This window comes from Protomyctophum parallelum (genome assembly GCF_964188405.1).
Source record: "Protomyctophum parallelum genome assembly, chromosome: 21".
Lineage (NCBI taxonomy): Eukaryota > Metazoa > Chordata > Actinopteri > Myctophiformes > Myctophidae > Protomyctophum > Protomyctophum parallelum.
Genome location: NC_139713.1, coordinates 27,086,715 through 27,111,295, shown reverse-complemented (window position 1 = coordinate 27,111,295; position 24,581 = coordinate 27,086,715). Strand labels below are relative to the sequence as shown.

General features: G+C 41.6%; 1 protein-coding gene across 1 annotated transcript in view; it reads left to right on the top strand.

Moving 5' to 3' along the window:
* Window positions 1–24,581, top strand: part of loxhd1a (lipoxygenase homology PLAT domains 1a) — a gene marked incomplete at both ends in the record, with an annotated part of 54,519 nt that overhangs the window by 16,668 nt on the left and 13,270 nt on the right. The window contains 24 exons of the mRNA XM_083793435.1: window positions 854–1,104; window positions 4,383–4,518; window positions 5,263–5,426; window positions 5,549–5,635; window positions 6,091–6,226; window positions 6,452–6,606; window positions 7,031–7,212; window positions 11,102–11,178; window positions 11,812–12,008; window positions 13,683–13,875; window positions 14,823–14,983; window positions 15,459–15,789; window positions 16,264–16,415; window positions 16,508–16,641; window positions 16,873–17,024; window positions 17,425–17,529; window positions 17,973–18,101; window positions 18,499–18,666; window positions 18,832–19,013; window positions 19,598–19,714; window positions 21,085–21,247; window positions 23,185–23,339; window positions 23,666–23,875; window positions 24,203–24,338. Coding sequence (XP_083649561.1) covers window positions 854–1,104; window positions 4,383–4,518; window positions 5,263–5,426; window positions 5,549–5,635; window positions 6,091–6,226; window positions 6,452–6,606; window positions 7,031–7,212; window positions 11,102–11,178; window positions 11,812–12,008; window positions 13,683–13,875; window positions 14,823–14,983; window positions 15,459–15,789; window positions 16,264–16,415; window positions 16,508–16,641; window positions 16,873–17,024; window positions 17,425–17,529; window positions 17,973–18,101; window positions 18,499–18,666; window positions 18,832–19,013; window positions 19,598–19,714; window positions 21,085–21,247; window positions 23,185–23,339; window positions 23,666–23,875; window positions 24,203–24,338 — 3,873 coding nt within the window. The remainder of the gene's footprint in view (window positions 1–853; window positions 1,105–4,382; window positions 4,519–5,262; window positions 5,427–5,548; window positions 5,636–6,090; window positions 6,227–6,451; window positions 6,607–7,030; window positions 7,213–11,101; window positions 11,179–11,811; window positions 12,009–13,682; window positions 13,876–14,822; window positions 14,984–15,458; window positions 15,790–16,263; window positions 16,416–16,507; window positions 16,642–16,872; window positions 17,025–17,424; window positions 17,530–17,972; window positions 18,102–18,498; window positions 18,667–18,831; window positions 19,014–19,597; window positions 19,715–21,084; window positions 21,248–23,184; window positions 23,340–23,665; window positions 23,876–24,202; window positions 24,339–24,581) is intronic.

Here is a 24,581-nt window from a genome sequence, read left to right as displayed (position 1 = left end):
TCATTACCTGAAAAGTAACCGATATGGAAATTCTTGGCCGATACCGATATCGATGTTTAAAATAACAATTTAGCCGATAGCTGATACTGATTGATTGATTACTTTATTGGCAGAAATGTAATCAGTAGGCCTACAGTCAAACAGAAACCAATAACGACTTATGTTTATATAGTTTGTGATGCTTTTATTTTCCCCTTTTGTTCTAGAGCACATATTTCCCACAAATATAAATTGCATAAGCTATAGAGATATATATATATATATATATATATATATATATATATATATATATATATAGAGACATATATTTCCTATTTATCCACATATATATATGAACCTGAATATGGCATATATATGCAGCATAATTATGCTATATTCTGCATATACTTGCCATATATTGGCATAATGTGTTAATATATTTAAAATAAAACCATAGCACCACCATTTGACTTTTCCACAAGGGGTGCACGCACCACAGTTTGGGAACCACTGTGCTAGAGAAACAAATACATATTCAATATGAATAAGAAATACATGTTCAGAATCTTCAGCTTGGTAGACTACAGATAACCAACATAGCCAATGCTAAATGTATGCTTATCAACAACAGATAAACATCGGCTACTGCCATCGTTTAATGTCATTTTTATTTGCCGATACCAATATTGACAGATAACAGCAATATCGGCCGATACCGATTAGTGGCTGATACTGCATCGCTAGTTTTGAACATACAGTACAAGGTTCCCTTCTGACAGCAACGAAACGCGCGCAATAAGTAATAATTCAATAAACCAGTAATTCACCGTTACATTGATGAACGGCAGACCGTATATTTGTATTTCCATACTAGGGATCGTTTACAATGTCCAGGTGATGACAGGCAACGTGAGAGGTGCAGGCACCAACTCCAAAATCCACTTGGTAATGCATGGCGCAAAGGGCCAGAAGAACAGCGGCAAGATCTTCCTGGAGGGCGGATTGTTTGAGCGCGACCTCATTGACATCTTCAACGTGGAGATCTGTGAGCTCATAAGTCCTCTCAGCAGGGTGACCATTGGACACGATAACGCCGCCATTGGCGCCGGGTGGTACTGTGAAAAGGTACTGTGTATCTCACATGCTTACTTTCTACTCGTAAACATGAATTATTGAATTGTCATTATTAAATGTTATTATAAATTAAAGGTAGGGTAAGTAATTTTCTTTGGTTAAAGTAAGTGTTAAAAAGCCCTATATTTTGATAGTACTCATTGCTGTATAGTGTGTTTGTTCAGTAGATAGTAGAGTCCATGTCTCTCCAGCTTTTGAAATTTTCAGGTCGGGATACCAATTTTATCCAATCAGGATAGAGAACTCAGTCAGGATACAGATTAAACACGTTTAATTCAAAAACAAGTGGTGACACAAAGAAATAAGCGGGCAAATTTGGAACTGGAACACTATAAAACATTAAGCTGATAAAGAGTTGGAAAGACGGGAAGACCCCTGTTATTGAACAAACACTCTATAGCAATGATTACTAGTGATTTAACCTTTTAAGAGTTTTGTTTAAACCAAAACATATCACTTTAAGCATGGTGCTTGCCGAAAATAGAAGATCTACAGTTTTTTTGTCAAGCGACACGAGTTATAAAGTATGTATTAGGGTTTGCTTTTAGATAATCGTCCTATTCGTTTTCCCAGATGGAGTTCCAAGGGGATTCATACTTTTATTTATGATGATTTATTTGATGTCAATGGTTTACGTTCTTTCCAGAATTTATGCGATATTTTTAACTTGCCTGGTAACTCTTTCTTTTTTTATTTATAACTGCCATGAGGACTTATGGAGTTCCATGGCAGACCCCCCTTGCAATGCACCCTTTGCATAGACTTATCTGTGATGTTAGATCAAGAGGTTTTGTTTCCATATTGTATGATTATTTATTAGAATCTAGTTATGGGACCTTGCTTGTCGATACTGTATGGAGGAATGACATACCAAATCTAGATCCAGATTGGAGCTGGGATACAGTGTGGTCTAATGTTGTGCTGTCTTCTAGGAATCCTGATCATCAACAAATTCATCTAAATTTTGTTCATCGGACGTACTTGACCCCCCGTAGATTGTGTGCTATGCGGATTTTAAATAATCACAACTGCACTTTCTGCACTCCGAACACCATAGGTACATTCTTTCATATGGTGTGGGAGTGTCCGAGTGTCCTCACATTTTGGAATTTGGTTGCTGCTAATCTTTCAATTATTCTACAAATTAACATGACACCCTCCCCATCTCTATTCTTATTAAACGATGTATCCCAATTGCCATTAAATAATACCCGTATTCGTGTCTTCTTTGCTGGCGTAACGGCCGCAAAGAAGATGGTTGCTTCGCACTGGAAACCACCTCATACGTTGACGTTTCGCCAATGGGCTTTGACCTTTCAAGATATCATCTATATGGAATTGTCTACAGCAAGATTGCACGGAGCGAAAGAAGAAAACATTGATATTTGGTCTGATATTGCAGATATGGTTAAGAACATGATTTAGTCATTATTTATTTATTTTCCCCTATTGCACAGTGGTAGGAGTCCTGACAATTTGTGACATCTTTGGTCCCGGGGGGAGGGGTGGGTGGGATTGTTTGTTTGTTGTTTGTTTCTGTGTTCCTTTCTTTTGCTGTTATGTGTTATTTTTATGTGTTTTGTTTTCTTTATTTCATTCATGATGTTAACATGTTCTATTGTGATTTTTTGTCTAAAATAAAAAACATTTGATAACAAAAAAATAAAGTATGTATTAGGCTTTATAGGTTAACCAATATAATATGATATTACTACAGTATACAGTATAACTAGTCTAATTTCTGGGATGCATGCCATCATCATCGTCTCTGTTACCCCCTTAATTAGGTCTGACCACCACTTCATAACCTTCTCCCTCTCTCTCTCCACCCTCCCGCCTAAACCTACTAACCCCCCGAACGTCACCTCCCGACGCAATCTCAAATCCCTAAACCCCTCCTCCCTCTCATCCTCTATTCTCTCCTCTCTACCCTCCCTGGAGTCATTCCTCTCCCTCTCACCTGACACTGCAACCTCATCCTTCCTCTCCTCTATCTCATCTGCATTCGACCAACACTGCCCGCTCTCATCCAGGCCAGCTCGCTCATGTCCACCGGCTCCCTGGCTATCTGAAACTCTCAGATCTGAACGAACACCTCTAAGGGCAGCCGAAAGAAAGTGGCACAAGACGAAGCTACCAGATGACCTTTCACACTTTCACTCACTCCTCTCTGCCTTTGCCCACTCACTAACCACTGCTAAAACCTCTTTCTACCACACCAAAATCCAATCCTGTACTTCTAACCCAAGGAAGCTCTTCTCCACTTTCACCTCCCTCCTTAAACCCCCTCACCCCACTCAACCTTCATCCCTCACTGCTGATGTTTTTGTCAACTACTTCGAGAAGAAGGTTGATGATATCAGCAGCTCCTTTCCTCCCCATGGCCCATAGCACTTACCCTAACCCCTTAGATAGCATTTCTGTTGGCTTAGATAGCATTTGACACAGACTTATAGCATGTTATGTAGACAGCACTATAATTGTATTGTATATAGTCATAGCACGCCATAGTACATAATGTATAGCATAGTAGTAAATATGTATAGTTTATATGTATAGTGTATGTATAGTTTCATTATATAGATATTCCACTGTTACTTTCTTAGCTTACGCATGTTTCATGATAAATGCTTTTATGTGATGTATTCCCATGCTTTTGTTCTTGCTTAAATGTAAGTCGCTCTGGATTAAGAGCGTCTGCTAAATGCCTAAATTGTATCATGCATCCAAACTATGCTAACAGCCACGTAACTGTAAAGTCCTACTCTGGCAATTGGTTGTTATCATTGTAGCACCCTGAGTGCTATCAGGTTGTTGCTGACACAATTGATGAGGCAGTTTTGTCGCTCTCATTGACCATACACAGTCAAGCTGGGTCCTGCTTGCTGCTTTAGATCTTTGCACCATTGAGCCAGCCTCTGCATACCAATTGTTCAACTCACTAAGGGAAATGGACACAGAAGTTTCCTCATTTTAGAATAATTCAGCTATCAACGTCTACTCTAGGCCTCTGAGCATTTGGATTTGACTGTACACAAACACATGGTTATGCCACTGTACATATGACCAACCTAACCTCATGATCATGCAGGTAGCTCACCCAATCTGCTTCTGAAATGCCAAATCAATAATTAACCATGGACTGGAAACAAAATGCTGAGCTGTGATCATTTTATAATGATTGAATATCACGACTCCGAGCAGAACCTATACCGTAGAAGATACCAAGATTGAACGTGTCATTGTTCCCAATGTTCCCATCACGCCAGGTGACTGTCTACTGTCCGTTCACGGGCCTTGAGCAGACGTTTCCGTGTGGAAAGTGGCTGGACGAGGACGAGGGTGATGGACTCATTGAGAGGGAGCTCTATGAGATGGTTTCTCTCAGACAGAGGAAAATCAAGCGTGAGTGATCAACTCATTCTCCTTTGCACAAGCAGTTCAAGTCAATCACGCACTTTTACTCACAACTCAATTTGACCATACAGCCTAAAGGCAGTGATACTCAACATTGGGTGGGTCTGGGAAGGCCAAGGAGTCCAACTGGACCCTTTGGGTCTGTACTGTAACTGAGTTAAGTTAACACTGCAGTTAACGCTGAGGATTTTACTGTGTAGTTTGGGATCGCAGAGATGAAAGTCATCAATTAAAATGGTTGAGAATCCCTGCTCTATGCTAAATAAATAAAGAAGACAGTGAGCAAGAGGTCTTCTATGTTATCGATCTTGGGTCTTCTAAATCCTGCCATGCCTACCTATACTCGGGTGTAGGTAGCCAGGTAGGCTACTGTAGGCAGTGGCTTTACGGCAGTGGTGTTAAGTAACTAAGTACATTTACTGAAGTACTGTACTTAAGTACATTTTGACATATTGACATAATTTTCAGTACTTTTACCACCAGAGGCAAATACAGTATTGTACTTTTACGCTACTACAAATATGTATATGTGCTCCCATTGTGAGCTTGTAGGTCTGCTATTTTCAAAAGATTTACATGCATTTTATATTTGAGAAGACTTTCTACATAATGACTACTTTCACTTTTGGTATATTAAGTACATTTTATGCCAATACTTGCACCTGCCCCTCTAAATGTCTGTGCACGCCACTGATTATTTCTGAATGCACGGTACCTCCTCCTTTGCCCCAGAGTACCCATGGTCTCTGTGGATCTGGACAACAGACGAGAAGGGGGCAGGAACCGATGCCGTGGTGTTTCTTCAGATCTACGGGGAGCTGGGCATGAAGTCTGACGAGATCAAACTGGACAGCAAATCGGACAGTTTTGAACAGGGCCAGTTGGACCAATTCATGGTGAGAACGAACTGCATGTTCCACACTTAAAACCATATAGTGCATCTATGTGCAATCTATCTCCTATATTATCAGAAATCCGTTTCACAATATATTTATTTTCGTTCTGTTATTCTCAATAGATTGAAATGCCAGACATAGGAAAACTGACCAAAATAAGAATCTGGCACGAGAAGAGGAGTCCATTTGCTGGCTGGCATTTAGCAAGGGTGAGATCCATTCAGTGCTTTGTTTCATCTGTCAATATTAGGCTTTAAAATGTGTTAAGTGATATATTTTGTTCAAATACATAGCTTTATTATCGTTGGTGGGTATAGTGGTGATGATCAGTCTTGTAAAATAACTAAATACATTTACTCAATTACTGTACTAAAGTACACATTTGAGGTATTTTTTAGTTTTTACTTTTCAGGAGTATTTCGATTTTCAATACTTTTACTTTTACTCCACTACAAATATTTGAAAACTTTAGTTTTGTAGATTTTGATTAATATAAAACATACTGTACATTAACCACTTCAGCCCTATATTTCTGCCAAAGTACAGTGGGCCTATACTCAAACTATAAAAAGAAAGGTGCCAGGAGGAGGCAAGATGGCCACAGGGCTGATACGAGGCCTGTGGACCTATGTGTACAACACAATAAAATCTTCCTCTTCCTCAGGCCACTCTGATGAAGACCCTGACGAGGGAGAAGTACAACTTCCAGTGTGGACGCTGGCTCGACGTCAACGAGGACGATAACGAGATCAACCGAGAGCTGCCAGCCACCGGTGCCCTCGTCCCCGAGCCTCTGCCTTGTGAGACAAAATAATGCAGGCACTGTCACCTATTGTAATGGATCACGCATACAAACGTACACGCACGCACACACACACGCATGCACATTGGCAGTCAGCGTTGTTTGTGTGCCAAGGCCTCACTCACACCTAAGGCCTCAGTCACACTATTGAGACGGCTGTCTTGTCCGTGTCTTGTCCGTATAGAATGTTCTAAGAGTTCGCCTCTGCTTCCGTCCGTCTCAGTGATAAAGTATCGTGTCACCATCTGCACCGGCACCATCAGTGGGAGTGGCACCGATGCCTGTGTCTTCCTCAATGTCATTGGCGACTTGGGTGACACAGGGGACCGCCTAATGTTCATGAGCAAAAACAACGCCAACAAGTTTGAAAAGGGCAACGTGAGTACCTGATTCACAGTACAATTATTTTTGATAACTTTAAAGATGAATATTAGGAATAATACTTGTTTTTGGAATTGTTCTATATGTTAACCACTTTCAGCGTATACGTTTTGTCGCATGACGAATAGCAAAAATCTTGTAAATCTACTATATTTATTATTGAACTTTTGTTTTAATGTTTAATATTTTGTTAACCTTTTGATTTTGTTTTTACATATTTAAAACATTTAGAAAGAATTGTGATATTTAATTTATTTAATTTATTTACAATTTCTGAACATTTGTGATTATTATTACGTTTTATTATTACGTTTTAATGCCTGAAAAGGTTGACCTTTGATGACTTTACCGAAGTATAGGGATGCCAGGTTGAAATTGGAACCCGTGTCTGAACTTAATATGACTTCATGTTTTTTTGTAGCACGATGAATTCCTGATTGAGTCGGTGACTCTGGGCCAGGTGCACAGGGTTCGCGTGGGCCATGATGGCCGCGGTGGAGGCTGTGGCTGGTACCTGGACAAGGTACTGGTCAGGGAAGAGGGCCAACCAGAATCTGCAGCCACTGAGTTCCCTTGCGACAGGAAAGGCAATATTTCATTTCAGTCAGATAACCCATGAGAATACAAGTGTGCATACTGTTTAATATTTTATCTTGGCGTTCGGCTTTGCTACATTTTTCTCCCTGCTCGGCACAATTAAACACCATCGTTAAACATTAAGAGCAGGGAGATAGATATACAATAACAACCCCCCATGGGGGACATAAATAACAGAGCCCACCGGTGGTGCTGGGGTGGTGGTGGGAGCAAACAGCATGCACATAACAACAACCAGGAACCATAAGCAGAAGGTAGGCAGGAAGAAGCATGCAGTTTATTGAGCTTAAATACACCGCACAATTGGTCAGCTGAGTAATGCAGCATATTAACCCCTTGAGTATACACTATAGCCTACAGTATGTACTCTTGAGCACAGCATGAAACCCCTCGAGTACTGTATATCTGACTGAACTAACTCCGCAAGCTACGTATCAATGATCATATAACGTGTGAAGGCAAAATGGCAATCACTGGTATACTAGTTTTGTTGTTTTAAGAAGAATATGAATGATCATCACTTATCATAATCTGCCATACAATCCAATACTGTTTTACACAAATATCATGTACACTCTAGTGCAGGGGTTTTCAACTTATTTTGACCCAGGGACCACCATCCTTCCTTGACTTCCTTATTGACATCCCATTGTACCGGCTAGCTAGTGGCTAGCTGCCGTCCCTACGTTCCTGCCTCTGATCTAGCTAGCCACTGTCGGTGCTCGAGGCGGTACAATGGGATGTCAATAAGGAAGTCAAGGAAGGAAGGAAGAGAGAATTTCAGAGCTTCCAAAACGGTCAAACACAGATTAAAAATACTTAACGGCTTCTGCGCCAAATGAAAATTCGCAGCCGTTTCCTTTGTCTCCTATAGCTCTTATATGCTTATTTTTGACCATCGGACCCGCATCAGGTAACCGCAGCAAAGACGTTTCTGAAGTTATTTATGTCTGTGTACCATGTAGCCATAGGGTCCTGGGACAGGACCCTATGGGTAAAGTTATCCAAATGTCAGAAACCGTACCATTGGGTTCTGACTCACGGGGCTAAACACAACATAACACAACACAACACACATAACGTACTGTTTATCAGTCTTCAATTGAAAATTAACATTTGGAATTGTTGGCTGTTATGTCAAAGCCCAAAACCACTAGCTTGAATCAAAAAGAAATAGCAAATTCACTCATCGGATTATTGAAGTGATCAAGAGCCACACAGCCAGCCTGTTACAACTCGCATACCTTCAACGGCAGATGCAACACAACATACACACTGTAGATCCGCAGCCTCAGCATTCAATTCCAGAGCCACAAACAGTTACAGAACATGTTTCATTGCTAACCAGTAATTGGGTCCCAAAATGACAGTGATAGTACACCAGCTTGAATCACAAATGCACACAGCATACAACACAAGCAAGCAGCACTGCACTAGCAAAGAAGCAAAAAACAAAGTTCCTACCTTGAGCCGTCTTCACTTGACTTCATCAGTTGTGTAAACTTGCCAGCGTCAAAACTATAGTTCACGATGAGCCCTCCAGTCATCTCCATCCTCCACATACATCTGACTAGCTGTCCAGTACTTTGCTCCCAGTATCAATGGCACCGACCAGCCTCATTCTCCTGGCTGCCATCTTCTCACTCAGCCTTGGATGTTTAGTACTGCACATAGCATTCTGATGTATTGCAGTGGTCAGAGATTTAGGGCAGAATCTAGGGTCCAGCATTCACATGTCACAGGAGAATGGACTCAGGGCTGAGAAGAAGCTGGACTTGGCTCATGTACCTGTGGCGCAGGTTGAGAGAGACACCATAAGCTTTGTACATAAGTAAATAAGTAAGGTATAAGACAGTGAGCTAACGAAGAACCATTATTAATTTCAGTCAGATAAGTCACGAATAGATTTAACCAATATTTATTATAGAATGAGAATACAAGTGTGCATATAATATTTTATCTTGGCGTTCAGCTCTGCTACATTTTTCTCCATGCTCACCACAATTAAATCCCATCATTAAACATTAAGAGCAGGGAGATAGATATACAATAACAACCACCCAGCCATGGGGAACATAAATAACAGAGCCCACCGGTGGTCTTGGGAGCAACATCACATAACAACAACAACCAGGAACCATGAGCAGAAGGAAGGCAGGAAGAAGCATGCAGTCTAGTGAGCTTAAGTACCCCGCCCAATTGGTCAGCTGACTGCCACATCAGCGAATGACATGTGGGTCTTGGACACAGTGAAATTGAGTGAATACACCCACATAGTAATGCAGCATATTAACCCCTTGAGTATATGTATGCGCCCTTGAGCACAGCATGAAACCCCTCGAGTATATCTGACTGAACTAACTCTGCAACCTATATGTATCATTTAATTCTTGAGAGCGTAAAATGAAACCCGGGTTCATTTGGTTTCATTTTACACTCTCAAGTGTAAGGGCATTTGATTACCAACTCTCCGTCATTTAGCTGGGGTGTAAAATAGGTAAAAGTCCCCCCTGCTCATATACTGTAGGCCTATTGTATACTATTTTTTACGAACTAACATAAATAAATAAAAAACGTTAACTGTATTGTGTGTTACTGTGTTTATAAACTTGGATTTGCTTGGCTTTTTTGGCTAAAGCTGAAAAACAAGAATAGACTATAGCAAATCCACTTAAAGGATAAGGATGGATTTCACTATAGCAGCTCCATAGTGTTGTGTTGACCCTTGGTTGTTCTCCAGTGGCCGGTGCTTAACTAGTTTGGGAGTTGATGGAGCAGAGTCTGGTTACAAATAGGGACTAAATAGTAAATACACTGGTCAGCCAGCTCCATGTCTGTCTGCCTGTCTGTCTGCCTGTCTGTCTGTCCTATAAGTGGTGCATGCTAAAGCACACGCTGAGCTGCATGGTGCCAGGTTACATCTGCTTGTCACCAGACAATAACATTCCTTTTTTTTTTCATTCAAGTTGGACTGAATGAAGGTTGTACCTTTCTGACATTTTCTATAAGATATAGAGTCCACTTTTTCCCAAACACTGGGTCTGGACCCATTTTTGGGTCACGGACAATTTCTTTTGGGTCCCTATATTTTTGGTTTCCTACATTTTTGTTTTTAATAATTATTTTAAAAACAATTTCCAAAAACATTCCCCAAAAAAGCAAAACATTTCATGAATTCAAAACAAATGCAATGGTTTCTTTTCAGTAGGCTAATGAAGAAATCAAAGAAACATCTAAGAAATTCCATGAATTTCAAAGCAGATAGGCCTATGTTTAAGAAGTATAGCTTAAAATAGCCGACAAGCTCACAACGTGGCGCGAAAGTGATGTTTTGTGAGCTTGTAAATTGGCTATTTTCACTAGTTTGGGTCCCAGGCAAACGCGTCTCATTTGTCTTTTGGGTCACAAGCTAAAAAGTATGGGAACCACTGGATAGGGTAGACTATACAATCTCACAATTCAATTTAATGCAGTCTTATTATTATAGCCTATTGTGCAAAATAAGTTGTTTCCAGACACTTTTCATACAGAGTAGATCCCGACATTGTATCAACCTGCAGCAAGCAATTCTTTTGCGAGAGTGGCAATGAAAAACTGGTGGAAATGTCAGGCACACCGCCTGCCTCGACCATGTCGGGGGTAAAAGAGGAGAGAAGGAGAGAAGGATCAGATTTTCATACCGTTCTTTTTTTAATCCAGTAAACATTAAAAATGGCTGTTCTACAATGTTAATTTATAAATCTGAGTGTACAAATGTAACCAAATGGTCCAATAAGGGTCGATTTGGTTACATCCGTACACCCTCAAGACTCTTGAGGGTGTGCTCTAAATGAACGCTCAGGATTTGACAGTGTAGTTTCATGTAGTGAATGGACCTATTATCATGTCTCCTCAGGTGGTTGGACCGCAATGAAGATGATGGTCAGATTGTCCGTGAGTTAGTTCCAGCTGGTCCAGGGCTTCGCCTCTTTAGTGAGTAAAGAGTGCTCAAAAGGAAGGAAAGAGAGATAGATGTCTCATCATCTCTGTCGGGCAGAAAGCTTCTGTCTTCTTTTTTCAAAAAAATGTTTTAAACTTTTTGCTTTCATAAACGAATGCTCTACAACGTTGCATGACAGTGTCGCACAAAGTAACGGAAATTGGCGATACAAGATCACAATTGTGTCGCATTTTCTACATGCTTGTAGATCTATTATTTCTGCTATTTTGGAAGATGTTTATGATATTTGCCTATAATGACATGCCAAAAATAGGGATGACAGTTTTTATTTTATTTTTTAAACTAAATACATATCCATTGGAGTGTTGTTAGGTTATTTTTTCCCTTTCCTAAAAAGTAATGATTTTGGACCCATACAGTAGGCCTACAAGGATTCTACCTGACACTTATGATTAGGGTTGTCCCGATCCGATCACGTGATCGGAAATCGGGGCCGATCATGTCATTTTCAAGTGATCGGAATCGGATCGGGATAAAAAAAACATGATCGGGACATCCCATCAATATTAAATCCATATCATGACATTAGTTGTAAATTGTGTGGTTTCTTTTCAATTACCATATTCATTTCATGAAATGTATTATGTAATTCCATTTCTCTTCAGATATCAACTATTGGATTGCAATTAAGACAGGCGATGTCCCCGGGGCTAGCTCTGACTCCAGGGTGTTCGTCAAGCTGTATGGAGAGAAGGGAGACACCAGCAGAATGATGCTAGTGGTCTCCCATAATGACCTGGGAAACTACTATGAGGACGGACAGACTGACACTTTTATAGCGGAGACTGTTGACATTGGACAAGTATGTGCTTTGTATTGATGCTTCTTGATTTTTTTTGCTGTGTTTTTGCTGTACACAACAGTACCTTTTCATACTGTAAAGCTTAACTGCTGTGAACTTAACTGGGCGGGATAATAAAGGTATCAAGGTATCTATCTATCTATCTATCTATCTAAGAATATAAATACGCTAGAAAGGTGGGCTGAATTAGAGTGCACATTTCTGCCAGGAGGCATATGGCCTATTTCCCTTCATCTCTCTCTCCGTCTGGGACAATATTTTTGGGGTTGTGTGCTTGCATGAAAAGGCAGTGGGGGGAAGGTATACAATAAAGCACTGTCGTTGCATTATTATGGTGCAACCATGGAGACACATCTTTGGACAGTGAACGCAATCAAAGAAATGTGGCATGTTGTCATCACTACAATGTTATATAGCCTTAACTCAAATTCATATGCCAAGGTTAATTTTTGAAAACAACACAGGGGTGGACATTTCCTTGCATGTAAGCCCTATATTGTTCTTCGTAAGACAAATAATGAAAATACAACCTCAAAACAACAGAGGGATTCCCATACAATCAATTGGCTAGTTATAGTGTAGATCTCAAACGCTGAATGGACAGATTGCCGATGATTGTCCCATTTCGGTCCATAGCCTTGTTGCGACTGTAGGTCGCAGTTTACTACGAAAACCTGCATTTCCCGTCAGTCGGTCGGTCACGCCTCCATATATGGTCACGCCTCATGGCATCACACCTCCATATGGTCACGCCTCATGACACGTTACTCCACCATATATGGCCGTCTCCATATATGCAAGATCACGACATTGACCTCATCAAACCCTGGATAGCAATACATGGAGAAGACTGGATCATCACCTAGATCTGCATATATGGAGCCGGCCAACAACTCTACATCTGACCTAAAAACCTCAAACCCTTAGATCTCCATAGGGAGCTGACCTGTTCTGACATTCCACATGTTGATCCCTCCCCACCTGTCCTTCCTGTTCGATATCTCCCTTTTGACTGATAGGCTGGCCTGTTCATTCAAACTCTAGACGGGCCCGCCCCAAAGTTATTAGTGCAGCCGTGCCCGGCAGCCGGCGAAAGCTAGAGTTCTCAACAGGCCGGAAAATTAAGGCCCGGCCCTACCTGGGCCCTCATCAAAGCCTGTACAAACAAGACACTGCCCCCGCTTCCACCCTTAGATCTCCATATATGGAGCTGAGGTCACTTCTCGGCCAGCAGTCTGCCATCACCCAGGCGGATGCGTGCACGCGACCTTGCCCTTTAGGTCACTTCTCGCCATCAGGCTCGATCAGGGCGACTTACTGGTATACTGTAGGATGTGCATCACATAGCCTGGAGAGACAAATAAGCTATGATGATTAATTCAAGAAAATTACATAGTTGTCATTGACCAACTGCAAAAGTATTTGGGAACTGAGGTCTTTGGGCAGGCGGGCAGGCAGGCAGGCAGGCAGGCAGGCAGGCAGGCAGGCAGGCAGGCAGGCAGACAGACAGACAGACAGACAGACAGAGTTGAATGCAATACCTTTGGCCTGGTGGAGATAATGGATATATGATGTTTATGAGCAGCCATATGATATTTGTTTGATGATTGTTTACACAAACATGTCACGTCCTAATGGCTAATTGTACCACATCCACTTCAATTGTGATCATAGATCCATCGTATGCTTATTGGCCATACCAACGAGGGTCTGAGTGCAGGTTGGTTCCTGGACAACGTGCAGATCACAGTGCCAGTCCATGGGAAAAAGTACATGTTCCCCAGCCACCGCTGGCTCTGTAAGGATGAGGCTGATGGGAAGGTGGAGATCGAGATTTATCCCAGCGAAGTCGTGGAAGTTGAGCAATGTAAATGACCATAATTATACCATTATGTAAATAACAGTACTTTTATGGATTCACTGAAAATCAAGAAGGATGTTTTTCATATTCATTCTCATTTTTTATACAGTAGGCCTATATCTCTCGAAGTGAAAGAAATTCAAATTGTGTTGTGAGCTTGTAAGATCGATAATGTTTTGTATTCTTTAATGATTTAGACATTTTTAATAGAAATGTCTATTTTTTGTGACCGGAGGTCGCAGATAACTATGAAACCTTTTTGTCACCTAACTCAAATCCCCGTCGATCACACCAGGCAAGCCCCCAAGTCATTGTGACATCATGTGAAAAAGTTCCATACATGGGCATTCCCAGCTGATACCCTAATACAATCCCTGTTATACCCATATATGGAGATCCCTGACTGTGTTCAATATTAAAGCCCATATATGGGAATGCCAATATATGATCATATTGGGACAGTCTCATGATAACCACTGTGGTTGCCGCAAAGATTACAGTTAACTATGGAATCATGCATTTCCGAACGTCAGTCAGTCAGTGTATCACTCAAAATCCCTGTACATGGGGTAAGCCCTGTATATATTCAATACACTGCCCCCGCTGCCACCCTTAGATCTCCATATATGTAGCTGACCTGTTTCCGACATTCCATATCTTGATCTGACCTCATCACACCCTGTACACTCAAGATATGCTCCATATATGGCCAGTGCACGCTTCTCGCCCCCAGGCGTCTAACTGGTTTAAAAATTGACCAAATACAGTCAATTGAACTTCTTTATTCCATCATAACATTGATTACTTTATTGAAATCTATTATGTTTTATTACATTTTTGATTACTTTAATGAACTGTTGCATCCCTAAACTCAGTGTTCAATGCGTTTATGCAACACAACACCCCGTGAACCGAAACCGTGATACCATTGTCATTCTGTGATTCTTTCCCAGTGATAAACTATGAAGCGACAGTGGTCACTGGGGACCGTCATTGTGCTGGAACCAATGCCAACGTCTACTGTCAGATCTATGGAGAACATGGTAAAACGGAGCTCATCAACCTCAAGAGCCGCTCCAACAATTATGAGCGTGGAACCACTGAGATTTTCAAGGTCTGTCTGTCTCATTATGTCTAAGCAATGCATTTGGTAACTTTTCTTGTGCCCACCTCGCTCTGAATTAAGGTGCGTTCCTGCTCCTGCTTAAATCATCATTGTAATAAAGGTAAAAGGTCGCACAGACCAAGACAGTCAGACTGCGTCACTGTTTTATTCTTTACATCATCAATGGACAGACGTTTCGACTATCCAGCCTTCGTCATCAGTGTCACTGATGACACATATCATGATTTATTGGGAGAAACCAACCAAGTTAAATCAGACATTAGCAGCCCCCACAGCCCAAATAGAATGATTCTCTAGTCTATTGCATAAAAAAAAAAAAAAAAAAACATTGAAACATTGAAACATCTGTGGCCTGATGCACATCAAACTGGGGGTCCTTGAAATTAAAAAGGTTGAGAAATACTGGTCTAGTGGTCTGGAGAAGTAAATAGGATGACTAATGTAACGTCTGTGCTCTTCCTAGCTTGAGGGCCTCGATGTTGGTAAAATTTACAAGATGCGCATCGGCCACGATGGAAGTGGCATCGGTGATGGCTGGTTTCTGGAGACGGTGGACTTGAAGTGGCTGACCATGGGCATGGTGCAGGTCCAGGTGAAGAAGGAGGACACCAAGAAAGACAAGAAAAAGGACAAGAAGAAGAAGAAAAAGGAGGAGGAGGAGTACGAGACCATTGAGCAGCTGCAGCAGGTGGTGATTTCGTTGACGTTTCCCTGTGGCCGCTGGCTGGCCAAGGATGAGGAGGACGGGGAGCTCTGGGTTGAGCTGCTGCCTGAGGACTCTGAAGACCTGGAAGGTGAGGAGAGCATTGTGACATGTTATTTGTTAACGCATTGGTTCCCAAACTTTCTCATGTCAAGGACCCCCAAATTGACAATAATTAGCCCACGGACCCACATTTGAAAAGATATGCCAGGGACCCCCATAAGAGAAGATTTTTACGGGTCTAGTGGTGATTCTCAACCTGTTTCAAAGTGAAATATGAACTTGGCCAATCTCTGCATGCACGTGCCAATGCTTAGTGCAAATTGATTGACCTGACCAACCCACTAAAGAGAAAACTGCATTAAAGACACTGTATAGACGGAGTTCACAGATTTGGCTGAAAACCTTCCTAACGAGTTCCTGCCGGATGTCACTCCCTGCCTGCGTATGCCAATGCCCAGTGCCCATTATGAAACTTGCAGAGGAGAGAGTTTTCTAAGTTTTACGGTTATTCACATTATTATATATTTTGGTGATTTTAATTGTATGACTGGTTGCCTTGCAGTGATCTTGTATGAGGTTCATGTGTTCACTGGGACCATGTGGCTGGCGGGGACTGATGCCAATGTTTACATCAACATCTACGGGGAGAAGGGTGACACAGGAGAGAGACATCTCCGGAGGGCCAACAACCTCAACAAGTTTGAGAAAGGCAAGGTGAGCTGCAGTTAGTTTGGACTGCATAGTGAAGCATGGACCCATATGACTCCCAAGTCCCGACTTGTCTTCACTCTCTGTGCCTGGTCCAGGAGGACGTATTTGAGGTAACGGCAGTAGAACTCGGGGTTCTGCAGAAGTTAAGGATCCGTCATGACAATAGCGGGGCCCACGCTGGCTGGTTCCTGGACAGAGTGGAGATAGTAGACAACAAAGATGACACCACGTACGTTAAATGTTGTACCCACTATTTTGTTTTGGATTATATACTGCATCTCAATCCAGTAAGTAAATCAATCAATCAATCACCTTAGATATCATATTATATTCGACCCCATACCACAAATTATGACACTATCATTATTCATTAGACACATTAGGCGACATTACATTTCACATACCAAACCAGGGTCAAGTAGAAATTACAGTTAAAAAAGATATGACAATGCTATTCTAGATACTACTTCCCTTGTAAACGCTGGTTGGCTGTGGATGAGGACGATGGACAGATAGCCAGGGAGCTGGTTCCTGTGGATGAGGCCTTCATGAGGAAGGGTGATGATGAGGATGATGAAGATTCTGAAGCTACACTGGGTCTGGAGCAGAAAGGTGAGAAACAAGCGTCATGTTGGTATTGTAAATTATAGGGTTGGGGAAGAGGAGCGCTTGTTTTTACTTTCGTAAAATTACTTAAGGCAGCCGCGTCGACAGCCTTGAGGCTCGCAAGCCACGCCCTAGTGAACCCTCGGGCTGGCGAGTGAGCGCGCCGTATGAATTGACAAGCTGTGGTAGACGGAATTGTTTTTGGCGTAACACAAAACGAGCGCTTCCTTCCTCCTGCATCAGATTAATCTTTTATTTGTAATATAATTTCTGTTTCTTGTCACGGCAACGCATGAAATAGCCTAATGTTCAGGTCCTTGACAAAGAAATATAATTGAGCAATCCCGAGTTCACTTTGTGATTGCTGTTGGGTGAGTTTAATTTCCTCAATGTTCTCTTGTGACAGCCATGTCCACAACCTACACAGTAAGGATAAAAACAGGTGATAAGAAGTATGGTGGTACAGACGCCAACGTGTTCATGATCCTGTATGGTACAAAGGATGATACAGGTAACAAAAACAGACACCGATGCATTCTTACCACTTGCACTAGCCTTAACGACCTTATGGTGTATATGCAAAGGCAACGTATGTAAATTAGATAGCATTTTATGCAGACATAGTGTATAGTTTCATTGTACAGATATTTGACTGTTAGACGGATGTTAGGCTCTTAGCTTGCTTATGATCCTTGATGTATTTGATGTGTTGTTCTTGCTTACTGTAAATCGCTCTGGATCTGCTAAATGCTTAAATTGGCAACAATTCTTGACAATAATTACCCCCATGCAGACAACTGGTAAACCATCCTGGGCACGTGAATTCACATTATTTGAATTCACGTGACCAGGATGGTTTACCGGGCTAGACAAGTCCCCCTCCCTCCCTGTGAACTTTGTCGCCCATGAGGGGCGGCCCAGGCCACAGGTTAGATAATACCTCAATATCAACAGGCAAAATAAGCATGAAGGCTTCAAAGACCCACAGGAATAAGTTTGAGCAGGGTGTGACCGATGAATTCATTGTGGAAGCTGTGGATCTGGGACAACTCAAGAAGATATGCGTTGGACATGACAACAGTGGTAAAGACAAATATTGTTGTATTATAATTTTTTTGTCTCTTGGCTGAATGGTAGAAATGTTATCACGTAGGAGACCTCGGTTCAAATCCTGAGTAGGACACTCATAGGGGTTTACAAGGGGTCCACATTAAACTGAGGAACAGTTAAGCCCCATTTATTTTTGGGCTTGACAGATGTTCTTTTATGGCGGACGGCGGTCCCTGGCACTAAATCGTTTCAAACACATATCAATTTGTATCAATTTAGGGGTCCTTGACATGGATGTTTGAGAACCACTGATGTAGAACATAAACGTTACGAATTGCTGGTTTAAATTAAGACTAGGGTTTTTTTTTATTGTACACAATATACACATACAGCACACGCAAATGGATCTAAATTCGCATCAATGTCTCAGGTGGAGGATCAGCAGGCTGGTTCCTTGACTCGGTAGAGATCGATGCTCCATCTCTTGGCCAAAGGTTATGTTTCCCGTGTGGTCGGTGGTTGGACACAGGGGAAGATGATGGAGCCATTGCCAGGGACCTGTTCCCTAACACTCTTCAGACAGTGTATTATACACCATGTATGTATGTATGTATGGCATATATTCAACTAATCCAGCACTTACATTATCATCGCTGTTGATCAGAAACCTTGTATGTTCAAATCTGTTACTTTTCAAGTACAACAAGTATCTAATGTGCATAATATATTAATACTTAATAATGTCGTCTTGTGTTTTCCTTAGTTGTACCTTACGAGATTAAAATCTGCACCAGTGATGAGTTTGCAGCAGGGACGGACGCAGACGTCTCCATTGTCCTGTATGGACGGAATGCAGTCTGCAGCCAGCAGAAGTCTCTGTGTGTGAACAAGAGAGAGAGGAGGCTTTATTTTGAGAGAGCAGCTGACGAGATGTTTATTGTCGAGGTAAACAAGACTAGCTTATGGTCTCAAATACTGTATTTGAGCAACTGCCAACATTAACCACTTGAAATCCTGTGTCCCTATTCTGCAGACAAACATTTTGTGAAAATAGCTGATCTAGTTCACAACGTGTCATAGATAGATGCAGCTATTTTCAGGAAGTGATTTTGTGTAGGACAATACTAGGAACTAGTTACTAGAATAAGACCCAGGATATCCAGTCAACTACAGGCTTTTTAGTTTAATTGGTTGGTAGGACCATGCCACAGTTTAATTGGTTGGTAGGACCATGCCACAGTTTTTGCGCATTGACTTAATGATGTATACTTTACATTACTGTTGAGGCTTTCAAAGCATACCATAGGTTTTTATGTTCTTGAATGCATGTTCCTTAATCCTTACCTCGCTGGAAGCCATTGGAGGATTCTAAAGTTTGTTTTTAGGCAGTTCTGCAGCGACATTAATTCCACAGTTCAAGAGTACATCGCAGTTATGTGGTCAATGTATTAATCACTTGGCCCACTGGGATCTGGGATGTGCCCTAGCCTGTACTAAGAAGTGTTACATATTGCATATTTTGTGTGCAGCTGGAGGATATTGGCGACGTGTTTGAGAAGATTCGAGTAGAACACGACAACCGAGGAATCAACCCCGGATGGCACCTGGACCGAGTGGAGATCAGGCGGCTGCTCAGGAAGGGAAAGGTACCCAGTGGTGGAAAAAGTACTCAAATGTTTTACTTAATAAGTAGAAGTATCAATACTGCAATGTAGAACTACTCTGTAAAGTTGCCCAAACGGCCAAGGCAGTCAGTAATGCAGTTTAAGGGTCTTTATTTTTCCCCAACACTCCTCCACCAAAATCCAGACACTTGTTCAGTGCAATAATCCTCAATAACAAACTAGATTACAGGCAACAAAATAAAGAAATTACCAAAAGATAAAGAAATACTTGGGCAACACTCCTTAACAAAACCCAACCAGGATGAGAGCTCTCTTCAGGCTGTACCCTGATCACACAAGGCCCTGTAGCTCTCCCTCAGGGATGTTATTTGTGTCAATGCCCACATCCAACTAACTTGTCTGTCCCTGTAGCCTCCCTTAAATAGGAGTGGATCCTACCACAGGACACAGAATAAATTAGGACCATTTCTTCTCAATAAATACTTTCAATATAAATACTTCCATAAATAACACCTTGAATACAAGTAACCTAAACATTCTCAATAATGCGTTACAATTAAACAAGTATAAATCAGCATGTAAACTCAGACAATAATAAGACAGCATAAGAAATACCCCTCTCCTGCATAGCACTTGGCCCCTTCCTAAATCAAGGGAAATGCCCTAACCAGCAGTGCAGGAGAGACAAAGCAAAAAATCAGTGAACAGTTTTCAATACACCAGTTTAAAACATTAGTCCTTGCATGTTATAGAAAGCCGTTTTATGTGTGTATAACTGTATATATATATAGGGCACGGGTTGCCCCGTGACATACTCCTTCAGTAAAAGTCCTGAATTCTAAATTTAATTGAACCATTAGTATTGGCATCAAAATGTACTTAAAGTACCAACAGTAGAAAGTACTCATTATGCAGAATGTAGCATTGCTTAAAGCAAACATTAAAAGTCCATTGACTTGGCTGCCACATGATGTCACAAGTGAAAGCCAGATGTTGGATTATTTGATTCATCAAAAGAAGTTATGAATAGAATACAAACATTGACTACCATGAATATGTTTCAGTTATGTGTATGTTTTCTGACTTTGCTGATCTTGATATCCTTCCCCCCACCCCCTCTCTGATACTTCTTTCATTTTCTAAGGAAAAATGATACATGGGAACAGGAACTATATGCACAAAAACACATTTCACTCACTCTTTTATACTTTGTAAATCTGTGATGAGATGTGGCAATAAAGCTGATTCTTGAGAGACCCGTTGACAAAGAGAAAACAATCCTTTCTTTGGTCAGCAGGTGGAGGTGTTCTCTTTACTAAAAGGTTGAATGACTTTATTGCACACATGCATGCATCCATGCACAGTGTGGTACTTGAAGTGTCTCTCTCCAGGGTTCAGAAACCACCATCTTCCCATGTGAAGACTGGCTGGCCAAATCAGAGGACGATGGAGAAATAGTGAGAGAGCTGGTACCCTCTGACATCATCACTCAGAAACTGTCTCGGGACGGCAACCTGAAGGTCACTGAGGTCGAAGTTGACGACGCACTGGAGCGTATGTCCATATGCACGAACGCACACACGCATGCATGCACACATGCTACATGCAGTTACAGTCACTGTCTGTGTGTACAGTACACACAAGTCTTTATGTGTGTGTGCCGTGACATGAGACAAGTCCAGGTGTGACTTTGGATTTTTCCCATTTCCCAATACAAAGGCAAACTAGAACTGTACTCTGTCGAGTGCCTATACTTGCGCGTTGCACACAAGTACACAAGTCTGTGAAATATTGGTTTCAATATTGAGTTATTAGGTTTAGCTATGTGTCACTGAAACATAAAGGTACATATCTTCATATAAACAGTACAACTTACATATACATGTAGGTTGTATATGTATATGTAATTTGTAAGTTGATACTGTGGTTTTTTATGCGTATGCCGTGGCTGCATGATTCTGAGAGTGACGTAATGAAGATATGTTTCAGTGTCGGTGGATTAAAGGTAATGCCTCTATGTATACATGCATGTAATCTGGAACCTACCTTTATTACGTCACCATCGAAAGCCAGTTATACCCTGGCATTGGTACATATCTTCATTAAAGCCAGTTATACCCTGGCATTGGTACATATCTTCATTAAAGCCAGTTATACCCTGGCATTGGTACATATCTTCATTAAAGCCAGTTATACCCTGGCATTGGTACATATCTTCATTAAAGCCAGTTATACCCTGGCATTGGTACATATCTTCATTAAAGCCAGTTATACCCTGGCATTGGTACATATCTTCATTAAAGCCAGTTATACCCTGGCATTGGTACATATCTTCATTAAAGCCAGTTATACCCTGGCATTGGTACATATCTTCATTAAAGCCAGTTATACCCTGGCATTGGTACATATCTTCATTAAAGCCAGGTATACCCTGGCATTGGTACATATCTTCATTACCTCAATTCATGCAGCCACGGCATACGCATCGGCGCACCGGACAAACAACTTTACTTGCACGCTCTGCTTGCGCAAGTAATTATCAACCCTAACAATATATATATTTTATCCACTTTCATCCTAGTGATTCTATATTGGGCATGTATAGGGGTCCTTGAGGGAGTTCCAGGGGGTCCCCAGCTAAATGATAGTTAGGAACCAAATGGACCCTTATGGGTCTGTAACTCAGAGAGTGTACAAATGGAACCAAATGGACCCTTATGTATCTATCTGTAACTCAGAGAGTGTACAAATGGAACCAAATGGACCCTTAAGGGTCTGTACTGTAACTCAGAGAGTGTACAAATGGAACCAAATGGACCCTTATGGGTCTGTACTGTAACTCAGAGAGTGTACAAATGGAACCAAATGGACCCTTATGTATCTATCTGTAACTCAGAGAGTGTACAAATGGAACCAAATGGACCCTAACGGGTCCAACATTTGGTTCCATGTGTACACTCTCAGAGTTAAATTAACTTTTATTTTACAATATACATTGCATGGGGTCCCAGAGATAGAAATGCCATTAAAATAGGGGACCGCCTAATTGAGGTCAAACAGGCCCTTGAAATGAAAATGGTTGAAAATCACTTACTGTATGGTGGTCCTTGGCATATATTTTCAAATGGGGGGTCCGGTCCGCAGGCTAATGAGTATCATTTTGGGGGTCCTTGACAAGAAAAGGTGTGAGACCCACTGGTGTAAAGTTGTACCGTGTCTGTGCCCTCTTCCAGTTCACACGTACAACGTGTCAGTCATGTCTGTGCCCTCCTCCAGTTCACACGTACAACGTGTACCTTGTCTGTGCCCTCCTCCAGTTCACACGTACAACGTGTACCTTGTCTGTGCCCTCCTCCAGTTCACACGTACAACGTGTACCTTGTCTGTGCCCTCCTCCAGTTCACACGTACAATGTGTCACTGTCAGTCATGTCTGTGCCCTCCTCCAGTTCACACGTACAACGTGTCAGTCATGTCTGTGCCCTCCTCCAGTTCACACGTACAACGTGTCAGTCATGACGGGTGACACTTACGGTTGCGGCACCGACGCTGCCGTCTTCCTCACCATATATGGAGACCAGGGAGACACCGGAGAACGCAAGCTCAGCAAGTCAGAGACCAACGGCAACAAGTTTGAGCGGGGATCTGTAAGAGAACATAACGTGCACTGTTCGTTGAACCCTGAGAGTGTACATTTTTACACTCTAATATCTAGTGAGAGGTTTTACTTAAGTAAAAGTGGTTAATGCATGTTTTCCTAATAACCCCAGTCTACAAAGTAACTATATAGTAACTCATGATTTCAAATAATTGTAGTCGAGTAAAAAGTATAATATTTACCTCTGACATGTAGTGGAAGTAGAAGCATGTATTGAAATATCTCTTATATCCATAATTATTGTTATTATTACTATTATGATGAATTATTATATGACATGTGCGTACATGCCACAACGTTCTCTGATGGTTGCAGGTGGATAAGTTCACCATGGAGGCGGTGGACCTTGGACAGGCGTTCAAGGTGAAAATCCGCCATGACAACAGCATGATGAGACCTGATTGGTACCTGGACCAGGTGGAGGTGTACGACACCGACACCGAGGAGGTGTTCCTGTTCCTGTGTGAACGCTGGCTCTCCAGGAAGAGAGAGGACCGACGCATCGAGAGGGTCTTCTACGTCAAGGTAGCATGCGCGTGCACGTGTGCGTGCGTGCGCGCGCGCGTGCGTGCGTACAAATGTCTTCTAAATCCTGACAGTTTTCTGAAAAACCTTTCATGTCAAGGGCCCCCAGAAATAGATGTAATGGCCGCCTTCTTTCAACATGTTTTTTTTATAATAGCCGATTTACAAGCCCGCAAAAATGCATCGCAATGTAAGTTGTGAGCTTGTAGATCGTCTATTTTCAAATGAATTGTATACAGTATGTAGGTACAGTATAGTTACAGTAATGTGGCCTAGTCGCTTGTTTTCGTAGACCTGTTTGCTTGTTTCTCTCGCTGATTGATACAGGATTATGAGGGGGAGAGAGAGGGTCTGAACAGCAAAAAGAGCAGCTCAGCTCTGACAGCCAAAAGTCTGGACAGTAATATGAACAAGAAGAGCAAGAAGAACAAGGAGGTGGAGGAGGTCATGGAAGAACTACCTAGTAAGTAAACAATATAACACTACTAAATTGTCAACATGCCCATTGGTAGCCATAGAATAACACACGAGTAGTAACAGCCATACATCAGGCAACAGTTTGCTGCTTGTACCTTCGCCATAATTTGAGGTGGTTGATTTTCAACCGGTTTCAACATCTAAATTGATAACATTTTTCTAAAACATACTTTGTAAACACTTAATTCTATTCGTCTTACAATGAAGCATATTATATACTGTACCTAAG